Genomic DNA, 23,133 nt, shown 5'->3' with positions numbered 1-23,133 from the left:
TCGTTAACTCGTTTTTAAAGGACTTTGATAGCATATGAAGAAAACAGCTGAAAAAGCGAAAAATTCAAATTTGCTTCCTAGAAGCAAGTACACAAAACCCAAATTTTAATGAGAATTGTGTCTTAAAAGTATCCTTACTTGTATTCTCCGCTTCTTTGGCTCGGAATCAATACCAAATTTTTTAAAGTAAAGACAAAATCTTTGGAACCGAGTATGCTTTTTTTCAGTGTATTAAACAAAAACAAGTATATACGGCCGTAAGTTCGGCCAGGCCGAATCTTATGTACCCTCCACCATGGATTGCGTAGAAACTTCTACGAAAGGCTGTCATCAACAAATTTCAACTCACTCGGATGAAATTTGCTCCTCCAAGAGGCTCCAAAACCAAATCTCGGGATAGGTTTATATGGGAGCTATACATGATTATGGACTGATATTGACCAATTTTGGCATGGTTGTTAAATATCATATACTACCACCACGTACCAAATTTCACCGGAGGTCAAATCTGGCGATCGGTTTATATGCGGCTATATATAATTATGGACTGATAGGAACCAATTCCTGCATGGTTGTTTGAGGTCATATATTAACATCACATACCAAATTTCAACTGAATCAGATGAATTTTGGTCTTCCAAGAGGCTCCGGAGGTCAAATCTGGTGATCGGTTTATATGGATGCTATATATAATTATGGACCGATATGGACCAATTTTTGCATGGTCTTTAGAGACCATATACTAACATCATGTACCAAATTTCAGCCGGATCGGATGAAATTTGTTTCTCTTAGAGGCTCTGCAAGCCAAATCGGGGGATCGGTTTATATGGGGGCCATATATAATTATGGACCGATGTGGACCAATTTTTGCATGCTTGTTAGAGACCATATACTAACACCATGTACCAAATTTCGGATGAAATTTGCTTCTCTTAGAGGCCTCGCAAGCCAAATTTGGGGGTCCGTTTATATGGGGGCTATACGTAAAAGTGGACCGATATGGCCCATTTGCAATACCGTCCGACCTACATCAATAAAAACTACTTGTGCCAAGTTTCAAGTCGATAGCTTGTTTCGTTCGGAAGTTAGCGTGATTTCAACAGACGGACGGACGGACGGACATGCTCAGATCGACTCAGAATTTCACCACGACCCAGAATATATATACTTTATGGGGTCTTAGAGCAATATTTCGATGTGTTACAAACGGAATGACAAAGTTAATATACCCCCCATCCTATGGTGGAGGGTATAAAAAGCCGATTGAATACGTATATAATTCAGTTTGACAAAATTTTTAATAGAAATAAAATTTTGACAAAATTTTCTATAGAAACAAAATTTTGATAAAACTTTCTAAGCAATAAAATTTTTACAAATTTTTCTACAGAAATAAAATTTTGACAAATTTTTCTACAGAAATAAAATCTTGACAAAATGTTGTATAGTAATAAAATTTTGACAAAATTTTCTATAGAAATAAAATTTTGGTAGATTGTTTTTGAAGATCGGCTATATATAACTATAGACCGATACGGACCAATTTTGGCATGGTTGTTAGCGGCCATGTAATACTAGCCCAACGTACCAAATTTCACCTCGTACCACATTTCAACCGGATCGGATGAATTTTGCTACTCCAAGAGCTCCGGAGGTCAAATCTGGGGATCGGTTTAAATGGGGTTTATATATAATTAAGACCGGTATGGAACAATTTTTGCATGGTTGTTTGAGACCATATACTAACACCATACACCAAATTTCAGCCGGATCGGATGAAATTTGCTTCTCTTAGAGGCTCCGCAAGCCAAATCTGGGAATCGGTTTATATGGGGGCTATATATAATTATGGACCGATATTGACCAATTTTTGCGTGGTTATTAGAGACCATATACTAACACCATGTACCAAATTGCAGCCGGATCGGATGAATTTTGCTCCTACTAGAGCCTCCGCAAGCCAAATCTTGGGGTCGGTTTATATGGGGGCTATATATAATTATCGACCGATATGGACCAATTTTTGCATGGTATTAGAGATCATATACTAACACCATGTACCAAATTTTAGCCGGATCGGATGAATTTTGCTCCTCCAAGAGGCTCTGCAAGCCACATCTGAGTGTCGGTTTATATGGGGATATACGTAAAAGTGGACCGATATGGCTCATTTGCAATACCATCCGACCTACATCAATAACAACTACATGTGCCAAGTTTGATGTCGATAGCTTGTTTCGTTCGGAAGTTAGCGTGATTTCAACAGACGGACGGACGGCCATGCTTAGATCGACTCAGAATTTCACCACAACCCAGAATATATATACTTTATGGGGTCTAAGAGCAATATTTCGATGTGTTACAAACGGAATGACAAAGTTAATATACCCCCCATCCTATGGTGGAGGGTATAAAAATATCAAAAATTGAATTAAAAGAACTTCCAGTGTAGTTCAAATAACGAAGATTTTTGGCTTTAAAGTTGTGCCTTTGAAACAACTTCGAAATTTTTTACTGGGTACATGGCCCATTGTATAGCGTATTTGCTTACAAATTGTGTGGGCCGAAGTACGATTTTCAATTGCAATTTGTAAACTATGGCTCTTTGAGTAAATTTACGTTTGGATTGCATACTTTCCAAATGAAATATGAACCTACACGGACGAAAAAGCCTGTTTTTCATATGTTTGGGTGTAAAAATTATATGGTTGGTACTCAAATTTCTTAACACAATATTTTGAAGTGCAATCATATAATGTTCATAAACTAGCATAACAAGTTTGGGACATATATGTTAATATGTTAGAACATATTATGTTTGGGACATAAAATGTTTGTAAATATAATATGCTTAGATGCAAACATATATTAATTTGGAAATAGCCTATAAATATATATGTGTTTAGAAAGAGAGACCTAGAGAGTATGCTGCAAGTAAAATAATGCAAGTAACCAATTGGCGCCTTAAAAATATATCCACACAAAGAAAATTTCATTAAAATTTTTTACTAGCAGTGTATGCCCTAAGGTGAAACATAATATGTTTGACAATACAAACAATATTTTGTTTGGACCAATCCTGAAAATATATATGCTTGAAGCAAAATGTGTTTGGGGTATATGTTACAGAAGCGATTTTTTTGAGGGTGTACGCAAACTGACCTACACCAATTTGTTGCTTAAACTACTAATCCTCCTCTCATGTTATTGTGGGTCTGGAATATATCATAAATACGTACTAATTATTTAAGTTTTTACGAGAATGACATAAATTAGCAATTGCCCATTTACCACTTCCAATGAAAGAGGAATTCTTTCCTGCAGATATAAACATTGCTAGAGTTATTGACCTTTATGGCAAATGTGGAAAATACCATTCTCACAAGCCCAAGTATATGAAGTACTCTATTGACTCAGTTTGTATTTCAGTTTTCATTGTCAATGTCACAAGTGGCCAGCAGAAAATACCAGCCGTGATATTTAAAACTCTAATCACGTCCAATGTACTGCTATCATAAAAAATAACTTAACAATTATTTGTCTGTATTATCGGTTCAAGCTGATTAAAAGCTCTAACCGTACATCGTTGATCTTGGCTACTGGGCATCGGTGCGGCATGGCCATAGCCCAAATATTGAAATAATGTGTCACCTGTCAACTTCAGTGGGTAATTTTTTGTACTCGTCGTTGTATTGCTAGAATTGTCAATGCATATAAAGTAATGACTTATCTGGGATTGGGTATCACAAACCCATACAACCCTTAGCAATCATCAACTGTCGCAAGATTTCAATCCCCATCATCAAAATGTTCAAATTCGTAAGTATTGAATATGAATTTTCTAAAACTTTAATGAAACATTTTTGTTTTCAAAAACAATTTTTTTTCAGGCTACTATTGTCTTTGCCCTTATTGCTTGTGTTTCCGCTAAGCCTGGTTTATTCGGCACTCCTTTGGCCTATACCGCCCCAGCGGCTGTAGTTGCTGCTGCTCCAGCTCCTTTTGTCACCGCCACCAGTAGCCAAGTTGTGGCTCGCAACTATAATGGAATAGCCACTGCACCAATTGTTGCTCCTGTTGCTGCTCCAATTGTCACCAAGGCTTTTGCACCTGTTGCTACTCCATTCGCTACCCCAGTTGTTGCCAAGACTTTTGCTGCTCCCCTTGCTGCTGCTGCCTATACAACTCCCGTTGTTGCTAAATATGCTGCTGCTACACCTTTGGCTTATACCTCACCTTTGGCCTATACCTCACCTTTGGCCTACACAGCTCCTGTGACATATGCTGCCGCACCACGTCCAATTGTTTGGTAATTTCACAGATTATGCAGACTATGGCGTTTCCTAAAGACTGAATTGTGACAAAATATAAACTAGAATAAATCTCTTACCAAAAACAATTTTTTTTAATTGTTATGTAGAAAACAAACAAAAATATTGTCATGAGCACAAAGATTTATTGTCCTTATAGATAGCATAGAGGATACATTTCTAATAACTCCTAAACTAAGCGTCGTAGAACGAAAATGAGAAAATTATCCCAAAAAGTTTTAAAATCCATCCTGATAATCCTGATACAATTTAAATTTGTATATGAAAAACTTATCTTATCTCCGAAACTAAGCGATCATTATGTTTGTTTAAAAACTGCTCAATTTCGAATATTTTCCCCTTGCAGAAAATCGAATTCGGGAACTGGCCACTTTCGTGCAAGCGAAGCAACTTCTTGGCTCTTCGCAGTCTAGCTTGTTTTGTACATCGGAGTTCCTTTTGCATAACTACATCACGATTAACTTTATTTCTGAATGCAATAGATCAAAATGCTTTTCTAAGCTTGTAAAAAATAAAATGAACTGTCACTGGAATACTTTGCAGTCAGACAAGCGGTTTAGAAATTGTATCAACCTGAAATTGATTGCAAAAGTCAGCACTGAGAACGTGTCTGCGGTTTGTCTACTACACGAAGTTCGAAAATGGCGACTTTGACGTCTTGAAGCGGACAAGGATCCTCTGAAGACACTATTGAACAGGGTGGGAGTCTGAAGATTTTGCGAGAGTCGGAGCATGATTTTTTCGACTGCGGCCAAAGTAAAATTTTAACAAGTATATACAGCAGTAAGTTCGGCCGGGCCGAATCTTAAATACCCAGCACCATGAACTAAATATTAGGGTTTCCTTTGAAATTTCAGGAGGACTTGAGGACACTTCCCGAAGATAAATTTTAAGATTTCACCTATGAGGACTATATCAGATTCTAGATTTATAAGAACCATTTTTGTTTGGGTTTTAGAGGAATCATTAACATCTCTTGTAAGTGTGCAAGAAAATTATAAAATAACGTCTTGATTTGAAATCTTAGTGTGTAAATATAGCCATAGCGATAGGCGGTAAGCGAAACATTTTTGCCGCAACGGCAAATACAATAAGCTTGACGACGAATAATTCCCTTTTTCACGCTTCCTAGCGTTTTTGTTGTCAATACAGCATGCTTTGACAATATTAAACAATGAAGTTGAATAAAAACATACAATGGCTTGTTATTTCAAGAAAAAATAATCTACACGTGTCCAGCAATTCCTAGTGGTGAGTTAAAAAAATTGATAAGCGATGGCAACACTATACCAGTTTTCGCCAAGGAGTTAGAATAAGTTTTAATTTAGCGACACGCCGCTAGCCGTCAGGGTATTCCGTCGCGGATTTTGGGCTTCCCATAAGAAATACACGTAAATAAGTGATCGCCTACCGCCTATCGCTATGGTTATATTTACACACTTAAATCTGTAGATTTTCACCCGAGAAGTAAAATCTGGTAATTTTACATTGAGTTTCAAGCAATTTTCAAGATCAGTGCGCCTTCTATACCCTCAAGAAGTAAAGTCGGTCTATATGGAGGCATTACCAAATGGACCGATAAAAACTTAATCCGATACACGTTTTTGTGAGCTTAAAATACCAGAATATTTACAATTTCAATCAAATCGGATAAAAACTACGGTTTCTAGAAACCCAAGGAGTTAAATCGGGAGATCGTTCTTATGGGGGCTATACTAAAATATGGACCGATACTCACCGTTTTCGGTACACCTCTTTATGGCCCGAAAATACCTCCAGATTTCCAATTTCATGCAAATTGGATAAAAACTTCGGATTCTAGAAGCCCAAGAAGTAAAATCGGGAGATCGGTCTATATGGGGGCTATACCAAAACATGGACCGATACTCACCATTTGTGGCACACCTCTTTATGGTCCTAAAATACCCATAAATTTCCAATTTCAGGCAAATTGTATATAAACTACGGATTCTATAAACCCAAGATATAAAATCGGGAGATCGGTCTATATGGGGGCTATATCAAAACATGGAACGATACTCACCATTTTCGGCACACCTTTTGATGGTCCTCACGTACCTCTTGATTTTCAATTTCAAGCAAATTGTATAAAAACTACGGTTTCTATAAGCCCAAGACCCCAAATCGGGAGGTCGGTTTATATGGGGACCATACCAAAACATGGACCGATGCTCACCATTTTTAGCACACCTCTTTACAGTTCTAAACTACCTCGCGATTTCCAATTTAAGGTTAATTGGATAAAAACTGCGGTTTCTATAAGCCCAAGAAGTAAAATCGGGAGATCGGTCTATATGGGGGCTATACCAAAATATGGACCGATACTCACAATTTTTGGCACACGTATTTGTGGTCCTACAATACCTCTAGATTTCTAATTTCAGGTAAATTGAATAAAAACTGCGGTTTCTATAAGCCCAAGAAGTAAAATCGGGAGATCGGTCTATATGGGGGCTATACCAAAATATGGACCGATACTCACAATTTTTGGCACACGCATTTGTGGTCCTACAATACCTCTAGATTTCTAATTTCAGGTAAATTGAATAAAAACTGCGGTTTCTATAAGCCCAAGAAGTAAAATCGGGAGATCGGTCTATATGGGGGCTATACCAAAATATGGACCGATACTCACAATTTTTGGCACACGTATTTGTGGTCCTACAATACCTCTAGATTTCTAATTTCAGGTAAATGGAATAAAAACTGCGGTTTCTATAAGCCCAAGAAGTAAAATCGGGAGATCGGCCTATATGAGGGCTATACCCATCTTCGAACTTGACCTGCCTGCAGACAAAAGACGAGTTTGTTCAAATTTTCTGCACGATTGCTTCATTATTGAAGACTGTAGCGTGATTACAACAGACAGACGGAAATCGTTATATCGTCTTAGAATTTCTGCCTGATCAAGAATATATATACTTTATATAGTCGGAAATCGATATTTCGATGTGTTACAAACGGAATGACAAACTTATTATCCCCCCGTCACCATTCTATGGTGGTGGGTATAAAAATACTTTATATTTTTGTAACTAAATTCATTTTTGCTCAAATTATACTCGTACTCGATTAAAGTCTTTAATCGAACAACGAATTCGAAGTCAAGTGGAATAAAGCATAATGTATTGGGTGGAATTTCTCGGTGTTATGGGCTGGATTTATCAAATTATCAAAATCAATATGAAGCAGGGCTGTGGAGTCGGAGTCTTGAGATTTGAAGTCTGAAGATTTTGCTGGAGCCGTAAAAATTGTACTCGACTCCGACTCCGGCCCAACCAAAATTTTAAAACACTTTATATTTTTGTAACTAAATATGTATTTAAAAAATTTGAATTCATTGAGGTCTTCAATCGATCAATGACTATAATTGCGGTGAAACTTCCAATAATGAAGTCTGAAATTTTCATTCTATTTGCCAGAATTTAGGAGCCCTTTCGAGATATGATTCCTGTCGGACCATGATATAGCTGGTGATACATAAACATATTCTTGAGCGCATAGAAGCCTCCACATTCATTCGATTTGACTAAAATGTGGATCGTAGGCTTACTTTGAGGCCACAAAATCAAATTAGTACGTTTTTATAGATATGAAATTAGTAAGTTTTATTTCCATAGAAAATTTTGTCAAAATGTTAGTTCTGTAGAAACCTAAGAATTTTAAATTTTATTCCTATATAAAATTTTGGCAAAATTTTATTTCTATAGAAAATTGTTGCAAAATGTTATTTCTGGAGAAAGGTTTGTTAAAATTGTATTTCTATAGAAAATTTTGTCAATTTTTGTCACAATTTTATTTCTATAGAAACTTTTGTTAAAAATTTTATTTCTATAGAAAATGTCAAAATTTTATTCTAAAGAAATAAATAGAAATTTTAGTTCTATAGAAACATAAAAATTTTAAATTTTATTCCTATTGAAAATTTTGTCAAAAATTTATTTCTATTGAAAATTTTGTGAAAATTTTATTTCTATAGAAGATTTTGTCAAAATTTTATTTCTATAGAAAATGTCAAAATGTTATTCTAAAGAAATAAATTGAAATTTTAGTTGTATTGAAACCTAAAAATTTTAAATGTTATTCCTATATAACATTTTAGCAAAATTTTATTTCTGTAGAAAGCTTTGTTAAAATTTTATTTCTATAGAAAGCTTTGTCAAAATTTTATTTCTATAGAAAATTTTGTCAAAATTTTATTTCTATAGAAAGCTTTGTCAAAATTTTATTTCTATAGAAAATTTTGTCAAAATTTTATTAGTTGGAGAGGAATATTTTAAAAATTCTACCAACTAATCAAGAATTCTACCAATCGCACTTGAAAAAGTTGCAAGTTCTTCAAAACAAAAGATAAATAATAATCATTAGAGATACTCTACATCCAATTACCTGAACAAAGCAAAATATTCTCCTTATACGCTGACAAGGTCGTGCAGCGAATAAGACTTCTATTAATACCACAATCACCAGAGTTATCAAATTGGAAGTCGTATGTTTATCGTGGCTATTCCTGTAATATCCCTGTATAGTCATACGTATTCCAAAATATTTGAATTGTTTATGAAAATTTAGATAAAGGTTTTATCCTAATTTTTCCTTTTGATAATATATAGATAAATATAGATTAAAACATATTGTTAATATCTCTGATGAAAAATCTTATTTGTAGCAATATCCAAAAGATAAAATCTCATCTAAGCATTATAATTATAATAAGAACTGAAGATTAATAACAAGTATATACGGCCGTAAGTTCGGCCAGGCCGAATCTTATGTACCCTCCACCATGGATTGCGTAGGAACTTCTACTAAAGGCTGTCATCCACAATCGAATTACTTGGGTTGCGATAACACTTGCCGATGGCAAGGTATCGTAAAACTTTTTAACACTGTCTTCTAAATTGTAAGTTAGCCCATACGGGGTATATATTAAACAAAAAAAAAGGCAGATTAAATACGCATATAATATAGTTTGACAAAATTTTCTATAGAAATGAAAACTTGACAAAATTTTCTATAGAAATAAAATTTTGACAAAATTTTCTATAGAAATAAAAACTTGACAAAATTTTCTATAGAAATAAAATGCTGACAAAATTTTCTATGGAAGTAAAATGTTGACAAAATTTTGTATAGAAATAAAATGTTGACAAAAATTTCTACAGAAATAAATTTTTTACAAAATTTTCTATAAAAATAAAATTTTGACAAAACTTTCTATGGAAATAAAATTTTGACAAACATTTCTATAGAAATAAACGTTTGACAAAACTTTCTATAGAAATGAAATTTTGACACAACTTTCTATAGTAATAAAATTTGACAAAATTTTCTATGGAAATAAAGTTTTGGTAGATTATTTTTGGCGATATGGACCAATTTTTGTGTAATAAGTCATCGGCTATATATAACTAAAGACCGATATTGACCAATTTTTACATGGCTGTTAGAGGCCATATATTGACAAAATGTACCAAATTTCAACCGCATCGGATGACTTTTGCTATATATAATTATGGACCGATATGGACCAATTTTTGCATGGTTGTTAGATACCATATACTAACACCATGTACCAAATTTCAACTGGATCGGATGAATTTCGCTCCTCCAAGAGGCTCCTGAGGTCAAATCTGGGGATCGGTTTATATGGGAGCTATATATAATTATGAACCGATATGGACCAATTTTTGCATGGTTGTTAGAGACTGTATACTAACACCACGTACTAAATTTCAATTGGATCGGATGAATTTTGCTCCTCCAAGAGGCTCCGGAGTTCAAATCTGGGGATCGGTTTATATGGGAGCTATATATAATTATGAACCGATATGGACCAATTTTTGCATGGTTGTTAGAGGCCGTATACTAACATCAGGTACCAAATTTCAACAGGATCGGATGAATTTGGCCCCTCCAAGAGGCTCCGGAGGTCAAATCTGGGGATCGGTTTATATGGGGGCTATATATAATTATGGACCGATATGGACCAATTTTTGCATGGTTGTTAGAGACCGTATTCTAACATCAGGTACCACATTTCAACCGGATCGGATGAATTTTTCCCCTCCAAGAGGCTCCGGAGGTCAAGTCTGGGGATCGGTTTATATGGGGGCTATATATAATTATGGACCGACATGGACCAATTTTTGCATGGGTGTTAGAGACCGTATACTAAGACCACGTACTAAATTTTAACCGGATCGGATGAATTTTGCTCCTCCAAGAGGCTCCGGAGGTCAAATCTGGGGATCGGTTTATATGGGGGCTATACGTAAACGTGGTCCGATATTAGCCGATTTTCAATACCATCCGACCTACATCAATAACAACTACTTGTGCCAAGTTTCAAGTCGATAGCTTGTTTCGTTCGGAAGTTAGCGTGATTTCCACAGACGGACGGACGGACATGCTTAGATCGACTCAGAATTTCACCACGACCCAGAATATATATACTTTATGGGGTCTTAGAGCAATATTTCGATGTGTTACAAACGGAATGACAAAGTTAATATACCCCCATCCCATGGTGGAGGGTATAAAAACGAATTAAAAAATTGAAATTTGAAAAAATTTAAACCAATCTGCCATTTTTGGTAGAATTTTAGCAACTGTGGCAACCATGCTTCTGAGTCGATCTAGCAATGTCCGTCTGTCTGTGAACACAGTTTTTGATCAAAATAGAACACTATTGAGTTAGGAAGAAATCGATTGAGATTTAGATATAGCTCACATGGCCCCAAGGGCCAAAGTTTTACTCCGATTGTGTACAGGGACATAGGTTAGGTTAGGTGGCAGCCCGATATATCAGGCTCACTTAGACTATCCAGTCCATTGTGATACCACAGTGGTGAACTTCTCTCTTATCCCTGAGTGCTGCCCGATTCCATGTTAAGTTCAATGACAAGGGACCTCCTTTTTGTAGTCTAGTCCGAACGGCGTTCCACATTGCAGTGAAACCACTTAGAGAAGCTTTGAAACCCTCAGAAATGTCACCAGCATTATTGAGGTGGGATAATCCACCGCTGAAAAACTTGTTTGGTGTTCGGTCGAAGCAGGAATCGAACCCACGACCTTGTGTATGCAAGGCGGGCATGCTAACCATTGCACCACGGTGTACAGGGACATTCTTACTACGCATGCACTCAAAAAAAGTTCACTTGGATCCAAAAAATTTGACCTTCCTTTAAGGATTTTGGTATTGATTCCAAGCCAAAGATGCGGGTTCTTTAAAATAAGGAATTTTTTTGCGACCTATTTGGCTTTAAATCTAGGATCTATAAAAATTAAAATTGGGATACAGATCTCATTTATCGAATTTTTATTCTATTTTTCGCGGTAAAAGCTATTCACGTACAAACAAATGCCAGCTTAAAAATCCAAATTATGACGATACTTCGAAGTAAAAAAAAAATATTTTCTTAATTCCAAAAAAAAACTTTAAATCAAAGATGCTAAATCCTCAAAATAAATCTTAGCCTGTATTTGAAGCGTTTTTATCTTAAATCTAAAGTTTCAATATTTCAGTTAATTTAAGGACAATTTCTTTAAATCAAAACTTTGTTTCTTTACTTTAAGGAAAATTATCCTTAGTTCAAAGACAAAGGATTTTAACGGAGGGATGCAAACTTACAAAATTTGTGTCCTAAATTTAATGAAAAAATTTTTAAGCAAAGGTTATAAACTTTATTTTAATTAAAATGTCATTGTTTTAAAGAAATTTGTCCTTAATATTTTGTAAATTTCGCATCCTAAAATTTAGGTTGCGTAATCTTTAATATCATACGTAAATAGTTTTTTCAGTGTATAGTCGGAATACGTAAATAGTTTTTTCAGTGTATAGTCGGAAATCGATATTTCGATGTGTCACAGACGGAATGACAAACGTATAATACGCCATTCTATGATGGTGGGTATAAAAATATGAAAGCAGTATAGTTTGACACGCTGTCTCCCACCCTGTATTGAGGCAAGCGGATCCAGAATTGGATTAGTCTTAAAGGTTTTGTCCTTTTGAATCAATGTCTAAAATATTTTGTGGTGATCAGAACAACCGCTTAAGCGCTATGATTTTTGGCCAAACAATTGGGGCCGCCGCTCCAGGCCATTAGCCTATTTAAATTTTAACTCTTGAGATTTTGTTCAGATCGATTCAGATTTAAATATATGTATACGGATTTAGGATTTGATATGGTAACGAACACGTAGATCTACAAAGTGGTCCAGGTTATAAAATGTGTTTTTATAAATATATATGCAGAAGATTTTTGCTATCTCTTCATATTATGACGGGGCCTCTATATAAGTTTATGTCATAATTTAATTTATTGACAATAGTAGCCAATTAATCTAAATTTCTTTTAGACTTCTTAAATTCTAACGTTTGTCGTTATGCAACTGACATCAAATGTGAAATTTAGAGCTGGAAATAAGATAATGTATATCGGTCCAATTTTTGTGGATGGTCCACTTTATAATTACAAATGAAAGTTATTAAAATGAGACTTAGTTATATTATCCGGAGTCGACTCCGGAGTCGGAGTCGAGGCTGATGAAAAATGCTGGAGTCGGAGTCAGAGTCGGAGTCGAGCAAAATTGGCTCGACTCTACAGCCCTGGTATCTACCCATAGTTTTATGGGGCCTCTATACAGGGATTGAAAAGATGGGCTGAAGCGACATTAGCTCCGCCAATGTCCTTTTGGCAAACCATACTAGCCTAACATAACCTAAACGCTAAAAAAACCAAATCGAAAGATTGGTTTATATGTGTGCGTGAAGTCTACAGACTTTAAAATAAAATTAAAATCGATATTTCGTATTAAATTGAGCTGAAATATAAATTGAGCTGAAGCTTCTATAAGTTGCTATCATCGGAGTTTTCTAAACTTGCAATATTTTTGGATTAGAAAGATACATGGCTATACAGTTTATATCAGTTCGTTTTTGGATCGTCCCTACGGGAAAATAGTGCAAATTGCTACTGACGGACCTATCACAGGACTGGTACCGGTGATCCAGTTTATCGCAGTTTGTCGCATAAAAATCTTATTGGATCTACACATTTAGTGAAGTAGAATTACCAGAATAACCTATTGGTCAACTTATTTCAAAAGTTTTTCATTTCTGGTGCGATTCGGATAACCAAAATGAAACAGATTCCTAAGATTTTGTCCGAGACTGTTTCATGAGGATCTGTCTATGGAGTGCTACTACTTAAGTGTCCCAGGACATAGCCTTAGAAACGAGTCCAAGATGTGTCCTAAAGTGTGATATGTTTGAGAGTGACCTGGAATCAATTATCCCAAGCGTAGAGGACTGGGACGAAAACAGGATACACTTTGGGAATCTCAACATCTATACTGACGGCTCAAAAATGACCAAGGGTGTAGGCAGCGGAATATACTGCAAAGAGTTAGAACTTAAGGAGTCCTTTAAGTTGGACGAACAATGCAGTATTTTCCAGGCCGAGATATTTGCTATTGCAAAAGCTGCTGAACTTATATCGATGAGGCCGTTATTTAGATGCGATATCAGCATTTTCATCGATAGTCAGGCAGCTATACAGGCCCTGAGCAGTACGAACATAAGGTCAAAGGTGGTCAGCCGCTGTCGTAGAGAGCTTTGGGTTCTCACTGAACAGCATAATGTAACACTGTGCTGGATACCTGGACATTATGGTATAGCTGAGAATGAAGAGGCAGATATACTGGCTAAGAAAGGCGCAGGTGGTACGGAAAACGTCATTTCGGACGTTTTTCCTCCGCTCTCTTTGTTTATTTACAGGATCAACAGCAAATATGAAGTTTTATGGAAGAGACGATGGGCTTCTTCTATTGGCTGTGAACAAACCAAACTGATATGGGACGAAAATAATATTAGGAACTCTGAAGTCTTGATGTCATTGCAGAGAGAGAGGATGTAAGGTCTATGATAGGCATCATAACGGGACACAACACCTTGGGAAAACACATGGTAAGGATAGGTCTAGCGAATGATGACATTTGTAGGTGGTGTCTGGACCCCGATGCTACACTGAAAAAAAAGCATACTCGGTTCCAAAGATTTTGTCTTTACTTTAAAAAATTTGGTATTGATTCCGAGCCAAAGAAGCGGAGAATACAAGTAAGGATACTTTTAAGACACAATTCTCTTTTAAATTTAGGTTTTGTGTACTTGCTTCTAGGAAGCAAATTTTAATTTTTCGCTTTCTCAGCTTTTTTTCTTCATATGCTATCAAAGTCCTTTAAAAACGAGTTAACGGCAACTTTATTTTCCAAATTAAGACTCGACTTCCAGTAGAAATTATGCTATGTCTGAAGTAAAAAACTTCTTTAAAATAAAGTTTTGAAAAACATGTCCTATATTTGAACGATTTTTTGCTTTGTAGTCAAGATGCAAAAAGACAACAAATTTAAAGACAATTTCATTAAATTTAAAGAATTTTTCTGAATTATTAAAGTCAAGTTGACCTTAGCCTATAATTTTTTTCTTTCATGTTGAGATACCCATTTTTAAGTCAAATCACTTAATTATAAGGACAATACGACTTCATTGAAAAGTTTATCGACTTTTGGACAAGAAAAATAACTTTATTTTAGAGAAATGCGTCTTCTATGCTAAGCAAAATTTGTATTCGTATTTTAAAGACATGAAATCTTTGACCTCACGACAATATTTTTTTTCAGTGTACGGAAGATTCTTTTCTCTTCCTGTGCCAGTGTCCAGCACTATCTTTCAGAAGAAACAATCTACTGGGCTCTTATTTCTTTCAGACTATGACCGACTTGCGAGTATGCAGTATGAGGAATATTCTCGTCTTCATCAAGTCTTCGGGGTGGAGGAACTAGGCGCGTCCAAAGGATACATTATCATACGATAGGCTCATTCCGGCCGGAAGTAGACGGACACGAGGAGGAAGATGGAAAGAAGTTAGAGGTATCGCAATGGACCAACTATGGTCTAAGTGGACACAAACCCGCAAGTTCGGATTCGTTTCAGCCTCCATAACCTAACCTAACCTAAAGTGTAAATTTACTCCGTCAATGACAAACGCATGTTAAAGTGACCGGCCCCTTCCATACGTCCTGACCAGAACTATGATTGGTGTGCACGTGACACGAAATTGTCGTAACTCACGAACATTTTCTCCCGCGTGAGTCACGCTCATGGCAAGAGCGTGAGTGTGCGTGAACGTGATTAACAAATCAAAATGTCGTGCGTGAGTGACGAAAATATTATCTTCGTGAGTGTGCCTGAGTAAAGATTTACGCTGACGAAAATAATCCAGCTCACCAACATGAAACGCTTAAGAATTAAATTCATTTACAATTTACAAATTTCTATTTTTATGCTATAAAAATAGAAATTTTGACGGTTCTAATCATATAACATACATGATAATAATGTTAATACAATGACTAACACAAATATTACTGATAAATATTCTAGGAAACAAGTTCTATATATATTTTAATTTACTGGCCTGAAATTGAAAAAAAATATAGAGTTCTTTTAGACCCCAAAAATGCTGAAATTTTCGGTGTTTAATTTGTGTCAAAATTGAAGATTTTTGTTTGTTTGGACACATAAATACATATGGCAAATAAGGGTTTCATTTTTTGGAACCCTCCACCAGCCCTGAAGGTAGATGGTTATCAACAAATCCGAAAAAAACTAGATCAATGCATAGAAAATCTCTCACCGTCTTCAATCAATTTATTTTACTCAAAACTCGTTACATGGACACCTCTTTGCGAAAAAAAACTCTACGAACTTATGTTACGATCCAATAATTCAAACTTTTAAGTCAAATGGCCACAAACTGACCTACACCAATTTGTTGCCTAAACTACCAATCCTCCTCTCATGTTATTGTAGGTCTGGAATATATCATAAATACTTACCCATTATTTAAGGTTTTACGAGTATGGCATAAATTATCAGTTGGACAGTCAGCACTTCCAATGAAAGAGGAATTCTTTACCACAGATAAAAACATTGTTAGAGTTTTTGACCTTTAGGGCAAATGTGGAAAATACCATTCACGCCAGCACAACCCTATGAAGTTTTCACTAGTACTCTATTGACTCAGTTTGTATTTCAATTTTCATTGTCAATGTCACAAGTGGCCAGCAGAAATTCCCAGCCGTGATATTTAAAACTCTAATCACGTCCAATGTACTGCTATCGTAAAAATAACTTAACAATTATTTGTGACTATTATCGGTGCAAGCTGATTGAAGCTCTAAGCGTACTTCACTGATCATAGCTACTGGGTATTGGGGCGGCTGACCATAGCCCAAATATTAAAATAGTATGTTTCGAGTCAACTTCAATGGCTAATTTTTTGTTCTCATTGTTGTACAATTAGAATTGTCGAGGCATATAAATTAATGACGCTGGAATTTGGTATCATAAGCCCAAACGACTTTGAGTAATCAACAACTGTCGCAAGATATCAATCCTCATCATCAAAATGTTCAAATTCGTAAGTATTAAACCTGAATTTCCTTAAAAATTTTGTAATTTTTTTTTTTGTTTTTGTCAAAATCTTCAGGCTCCCATTGTCTTTGCCCTTATTGCCTGTGTTTCTGCTAAGCCTGGTTTATTCGGCACTCCTTTGGCCTATACCGCACCAGCGGCTGTAGTTGCTGCTGCTCCAGCTCCTTTTGTCACCGCCACCAGCAGCCAAGTTGTGGCTCGCAACTATAATGGAATAGCCACTGCACCAATTGTTGCTCCTGTTGCTGCTCCAATTGTCACCAAGGCTTTTGCACCTGCTGCTACTCCATTCGCTACCCCAGTTGTTGCAAAGACTTTTGCTGCTCCCCTTGCTGCTGCTGCCTATACAACTCCCGTTGTTGCTAAATATGCTGCTGGTACACCTTTGGCTTATACCTCACCTTTGGCCTATACCACACCTTTGGCCTACACAGCTCCTGTGACATATGCTGCCGCCCCACGTCCAATTGTATGGTAAATTATACACATACTGCAAAGACTATTGCGTTCCTGAAAGACTGAATTATGGCAAAATATAAACTAGAATAATTTTCTTACCAAAAAAAAACAATTTGTCTAATTTTTGAGTTGAACACTGAAAAAAGTACGAGTGTTGCGATGAGCACAAAGATTTGTTGTCCTTAAAATACGAATGTGAGTTTAGGTTGGCATAGAGGAGGCATTTCATTGATACATATTTTTTTTACTTGACTAAAAGTCAATAAAGACAAGTATATACGGTCGAAAGTTCGGCCAGGCCGAATCTTATGTACCCTCCACCATGGATTGCATAGAAACTTGTACTTTAAGACTGTCATCCACAATCGACTTACTTGGGTTGCGGTAACACTTGCCGATGGCAAGGTATCTCAAAAAACTTCCTAACAACGTCTTCTAAATTGTAAGTTAGTCCACACGTGGTATATATTAAACTAAAAAAGGCCGATTGAATACGTATATAGTTCAGTTTGACAAAATTGTCGATAGAAATAAAATTTTGACAAAATTTTCTATAGAAATAAAATTTTGACAAAATTTTCTATAGAAATAAAATTTTGACAAAATTTTCTATAGAAATATAATGTTGACAAAATTTTCTATAGAAATAAAATTTTGACCAAAACTTTCTATAGAAATAAAATTTTGACAAAATTTCCTATAGAAATAAAATTTGGCAAAATTTTCTATAGAACTAAAATTTTGACAAAATTTTCTATAGAAATAAAGTGTTGACAAAATTTTCTATAGAAATAAAATTTTGTCAAAATTTTCTATAGAAATAAAATTTTGACAACATTTTCTATAGAAATAAAATTTTGACAAAATTTTCTATAGAAATAAAATTTTGACAAAATTTTCTATAGAAATAAAGTGTTTACAAAATTTTCTATAGAAATAAAGTGTTGACAAAATTTTCTATAGAAATAAAATTTTGACCAAAACTTTCTATAGAAATAAATTTTTGACAAAATTTTCTATAGAAATAAAATTTGGCAAAATTTTCTATAGAACTAAAATTTTGACGAAATTTTCTATAGAAATAAAATTTTGACAAAACTTTCTATAGAACTAAAATTTCGACGAAATTTTCTATAGAAATAAAATTTTGACAAAATTTTCTATAGAACTAAAATTTTGACAAAATTTTCTATAGAACTAAAATTTTGACAAAATTTTCTATAGAAATAAAATTTGGCAAAATTTTCTATAGAACTAAAATTTTGACAAAATTTTCTATAAAACTAAAAATTTGACGAAATTTTCTATAGAAATACAATTTTGACAAAACTTTCTATAGAACTAAAATTTCGACGAAATTTTCTATAGAAATAAAATTTTGAAAAATTTTCTATAGAACTAAAATTTTGACAAAATTTTCTATAGAACTAAAATTTTGACGAAATTTTCTGTAGAAATAAAATTTTCACAAAACTTTCTATAGAAATAAAATTTTGACAAAATTTTCTATAGAAATAAAATTTTGACAAAATTTTCTATAGAAATAAAATTTTGACAAAATTTTCTATAGAAATAAAATTTTGACAAAATTTTCTATAGAAATAAAGTGTTTACAAAATTTTCTATAGAAATAAAGTGTTGACAAAATTTTCTGTAGAAATAAAATTTTGACAAAATTTTCTATAGAAATAAAATTTTGACAAAATTTTCTATAGAAATAAAATTTTGACAAAATTTTCTATAGAAATAAAATTTTGACAAAATTTTCTATAGAAATAAAATTTTGACAAAATTTTCTATAGAAATACATTTTTGAAGAAATTTTCTATAGAAATAAAATTTTTATAAAACTTTCTATAGAAATAAAATTTTGACAAAATTTTCTAAAGAATTACAATTTTGACACAATTTTCTAAAGAATTAAAATTTTAACAAAATTTTCTATAGAAATAAAGTGTTTATAAAATTTTCTATAGAAATAAAGTGTTTACAAAATTTTCTATAGAAATAAAATTTTGACAAAACTTTCTATAGAAATAAAATTGTGGTAGATTATTTTTGAGATCGAGTGGCAACTATGACTATGAACCGATATGGACTAATTTTTGTGTGATTGGGGATCGGCTATATATAACTATAGATCAATTTTGGCATGGTTTTTAGAGACCATATATTAACACCACGTTCCAAATTTCAACCGGATCGGATGAGTTTGCTCCTCCAAGAGGTTCCGGAGGTCAACTCTGGGGATCGGTTTATATGGGGGCTATATATAATTATGGACTGATGTGGACCAATTTGTGCATGGTTTTTAGCTACCATATACTTACACCTCGTACCAAATTTCAACCGGATCGGATGAATTTTGTTCCTCCAAGAGGCTCCGTAGATCAGATCAGGGGATCGGTTAATATGGAGACTATATATAATTTTGGGTCGATATGGACCAATTTTGCATGGTTTTTAGAGACCATATATTAACACCACGTAGCAAAATTCAACCGGATTGGATGAAATTTGCTTCTCTTAGAGGCTCCGCAAGCCAAATCGGGGGCTATACGTAAAAGTGGTCCCACATGGCTCATTTGCAATACCATCCGACCTACATCAATAACAACTACTTGTGCCAAGTTTCAAGTCGATTGCTTGTTTCGTTCGAAAGTTAGCGTGATTTCAACAGACGGACGGACGGACATGTTTAGATCGACTCAGAATTTCACCACGACCCAGAACAATATTTCGATGTGTTACAAACGGAGTGACAAAGTTAATATACCCCCATCCTATGGTGGAGGGTATGAAAAAAAAAATTATACAAATTTTATAAAAATATATCGAACTAAGGTCATCTTGTTCAAAAGATAGGAATGCAATCTTCAATATTATAGCAGAAAAAATAGGAAGATTTCTGATCACAATTAAAAAATTAATTAATCCAATTAAGAAATTATTTGGTCGAATTAAAAAAGTAATTGAAACTTCAATAAATTAAAACGTATATTTTTTTCACAATTCAAGTAAAATTTTAATTGGAAATTTTGGGGACATTTTTTCTGTAAAGCAGAATACTCTGCTTAACTAAGGTCAAATTGTTCTAAAAAATTTGAAACAAATCTCCAATATAAGCAACCATTTTTTAATATGTATCCAAAAATTATTTTCTAGACATGGACATAGACTGAATTAACAGCTGAAAAACTTTTTATTGTTCCCTCGAAACTGGAATTGAACCCACGACCATTTGTAAACATGGCGGGCATTCTAACCATTGCACCTCGATGGCTCCCGCCATCGATAGAATATGTGCTACACAGAAAAAACTCTGTAGTTAAATTAACGCTGAATTAACTTATTTTATTACCAAAAAAACAATATATTTAAATTGTTTATTTATTTATAATTTAACTACAAAATGTTATTATTTCTTCGAAAATTCCACAGCCCAATGAAATTTTTTTTGTCCCAAGTATGTCTTAAACATTTTATGTACTAAACGTGCGTATAAAGTTCAATGACCTTGCAAGTTCAGTATGAACTAAAGCAGAAGAAAATTTTCGTACAATTCCTAAAAAAAGTAAGAATGAACTACTGTATGGTTAAAATGGTTATGATTCCAAATCATATGATTTTTATGAACTTTCCCGTAGTGTAGTTTCTTTTATAAAGGGTGGCTGATATGCAATGCAAAACAAATAAAGTGCTATATTTCTTTTAATTTTATTTTTCAAATGCAAATATATCGGAAATAACTTCTAATTTTAGAATCAGTTTTAATTTGTTCAAATTGGATGAAACTGTCAACATTCCGGTTTGAATTTCCTTGAACGTTTCCGTTTCATTTGTTGTCTACCAAGTACATTTGCCATCTACACTCACAAAGATTTTGACCTTCCCTTAAGGATATTGGTATTGATTTCGAGCCAAAGATGCGACCTATCTGGCTTTAAATCTAGGACCAATAAAATTAAAATTAAGATACAGATCTCATTTATGAATTTATCATTCCCTTTTCGCGGTTTATTAATAAAGATACACATGTACAAACAAATGGCACTTTAAAAATCTAAATTATAACGGATACTTCAAAGTAAACAAGTATATACGGCCGTAAGTTCGGCCAGGCCGAATCTTATGTACCCTCCACCAAACTTCTACTAAAGACTGTCATCCACAATTGAATCGAATTGCGGTAACACTTGCCGATGCAAAGGTATCTTAAAAAAATCCTTAACACCGTCTTCTAAGTTGTAAATCCTCAACACCGTCTAAAATTTTCACAAATTTTTCTACAGAAATAAAATTTTGACAAATTTTTCTTTAGAAATAAAAATTTGACCAAATTATCTATAGAAATAAAATTTTGATAAAATTTTCTATAGAAATAAAATTTTGACCAAATTTTCTACAGAAATAAAATTTTGACAAAATTTTCTACAGAAATAAAATTTTGACAAAACCATCTATAGTAATAAAATTTTGGTAGATTATTTTTGGCGATATGGACCAATTTTTGTGTGATTGGCCATTATCTATATATAACTATAGACCGATATGGACCAATTTCTGCATGGCTGTTAGCGGCCATATACCAACGCAATGTACCTAATTTCAACCGAATCGAATGAATTTTGCTCCTCCAAGAGGTTCCGGAGGTCAAATCTGGGGATCGATTTATATGGGGGCTATATATAATTATGGACCGATATGGACCAATTTTTGCATGGTTGTTAGATACTGACACCACGTACCAAATTTCAACCGGATCGGATAATATTTGCTCTTTCAAGAGGCTCCGGAGTTCAAATCTGGGGATGGGTTTGCATGGTGATTAGATACCACATACTAACACCACGTACCAAATTTCAACCGGATCGGATAATATTTGCTCTTCCAAGAGGCTCCGGAGGTCAAATCTGGAGACCGGTTTATATGGGGGCTATATATAATTATGGACCGATATGGACCAATTTTTGCATAGTTGCTAGAGACCATATACTTACACCACGTACCAAATTTCGACCGGATCCGATGAATTTTGCTCCTCCAAGAGGCTCCGGAGGTCAAATCTGGGGACCGGTTTATATGGGGGCTATATATATTTATGGACCGATATGGACCAATTTTTGCATGATTATTATAGACTATATACTAACACCATATACCAAATTTCATGCGGATCGAAAGAATTTTGCTCCTCCAAGAGGCTCTGCAAGTCAAATCTGGGGGTCGGTTTATATGGTGGCTATACGTAAAAGTGGTCCGATATGGCCCATTTGCAATACCGTCCGATCTACATCAATAACAACTACTTAATAACAACTACAAATCTGGGGATCGGTTTATATGGGGCTATATATAATTATGGACCGATATGGACCATTTTTTGCATGGTTGTTAGAGACCATATACGTACACCACGTACCATATTTCAACCGGATCGGATGAATTTTGCTCCTCCAAGAGGCTCCGGAAGTCAAATCTGGGGACCGGTTTATATGGGGGCTATATATATTTATGGACCGATATGGACCAATGTTTGCATGATTATTATAGACTATATACTAACACCATATACCAAATTTCATGCGGATCGGATGAATTTTGCTCCTCCAAGAGGCTCTGCAAGCCAAATCTGGGGGTCGGTTTATATGGGGGCTATACGTAAAAGTGGTCCGATATGGCCCATTTGCAATACCATCCGACCTACATCAATAACAACTACTTATGGCAAGTTTCAAGTCGATAGCTTGTTTCGTTTGGAGGTTAGCTTGATTTCAACAGACGGACGGACGGACCGACATGCTAAAATCGACTCAG

The 23,133-nt window shown here is 34.6% G+C and overlaps 3 protein-coding genes across 3 annotated transcripts in view; 2 read left to right on the top strand and 1 right to left on the bottom strand.

The window, feature by feature from the left end:
• LOC142235747 (uncharacterized) overlaps positions 1-23,133 on the bottom strand; it is a 63,406-nt gene that overhangs the window by 9,854 nt on the left and 30,419 nt on the right. The window contains exons 5-6 of the mRNA XM_075307005.1: positions 16,260-16,313; positions 3,581-3,698 (exon numbers count right to left, since the gene is read on the bottom strand). Of these exons, the coding sequence (XP_075163120.1) occupies positions 3,581-3,698; positions 16,260-16,313 (172 nt within the window). The remainder of the gene's footprint in view (positions 1-3,580; positions 3,699-16,259; positions 16,314-23,133) is intronic.
• Positions 3,498-4,316, top strand: LOC142236082 (uncharacterized). Its single transcript, XM_075307336.1, has 2 exons — positions 3,498-3,822; positions 3,894-4,316. Exons 1-2 carry the CDS (start codon positions 3,811-3,813, stop codon positions 4,314-4,316), a joined length of 435 nt encoding a protein of 144 aa, XP_075163451.1. The 5' UTR covers positions 3,498-3,810.
• LOC142236081 (uncharacterized) lies at positions 16,770-17,395 on the top strand. Its single transcript, XM_075307335.1, has 2 exons — positions 16,770-16,843; positions 16,913-17,395. The coding sequence occupies exons 1-2, from the start codon at positions 16,832-16,834 to the stop codon at positions 17,333-17,335; spliced, it is 435 nt and encodes a 144-aa protein (XP_075163450.1). The 5' UTR covers positions 16,770-16,831; the 3' UTR covers positions 17,336-17,395.

Source organism: Haematobia irritans, chromosome 4, assembly GCF_050003625.1.
Source record: "Haematobia irritans isolate KBUSLIRL chromosome 4, ASM5000362v1, whole genome shotgun sequence".
NCBI lineage: Eukaryota > Metazoa > Arthropoda > Insecta > Diptera > Muscidae > Haematobia > Haematobia irritans.
The sequence above is the reverse complement of the archived record's forward strand: the minus strand, read 5'-3'. Positions and strand labels throughout refer to the sequence as shown.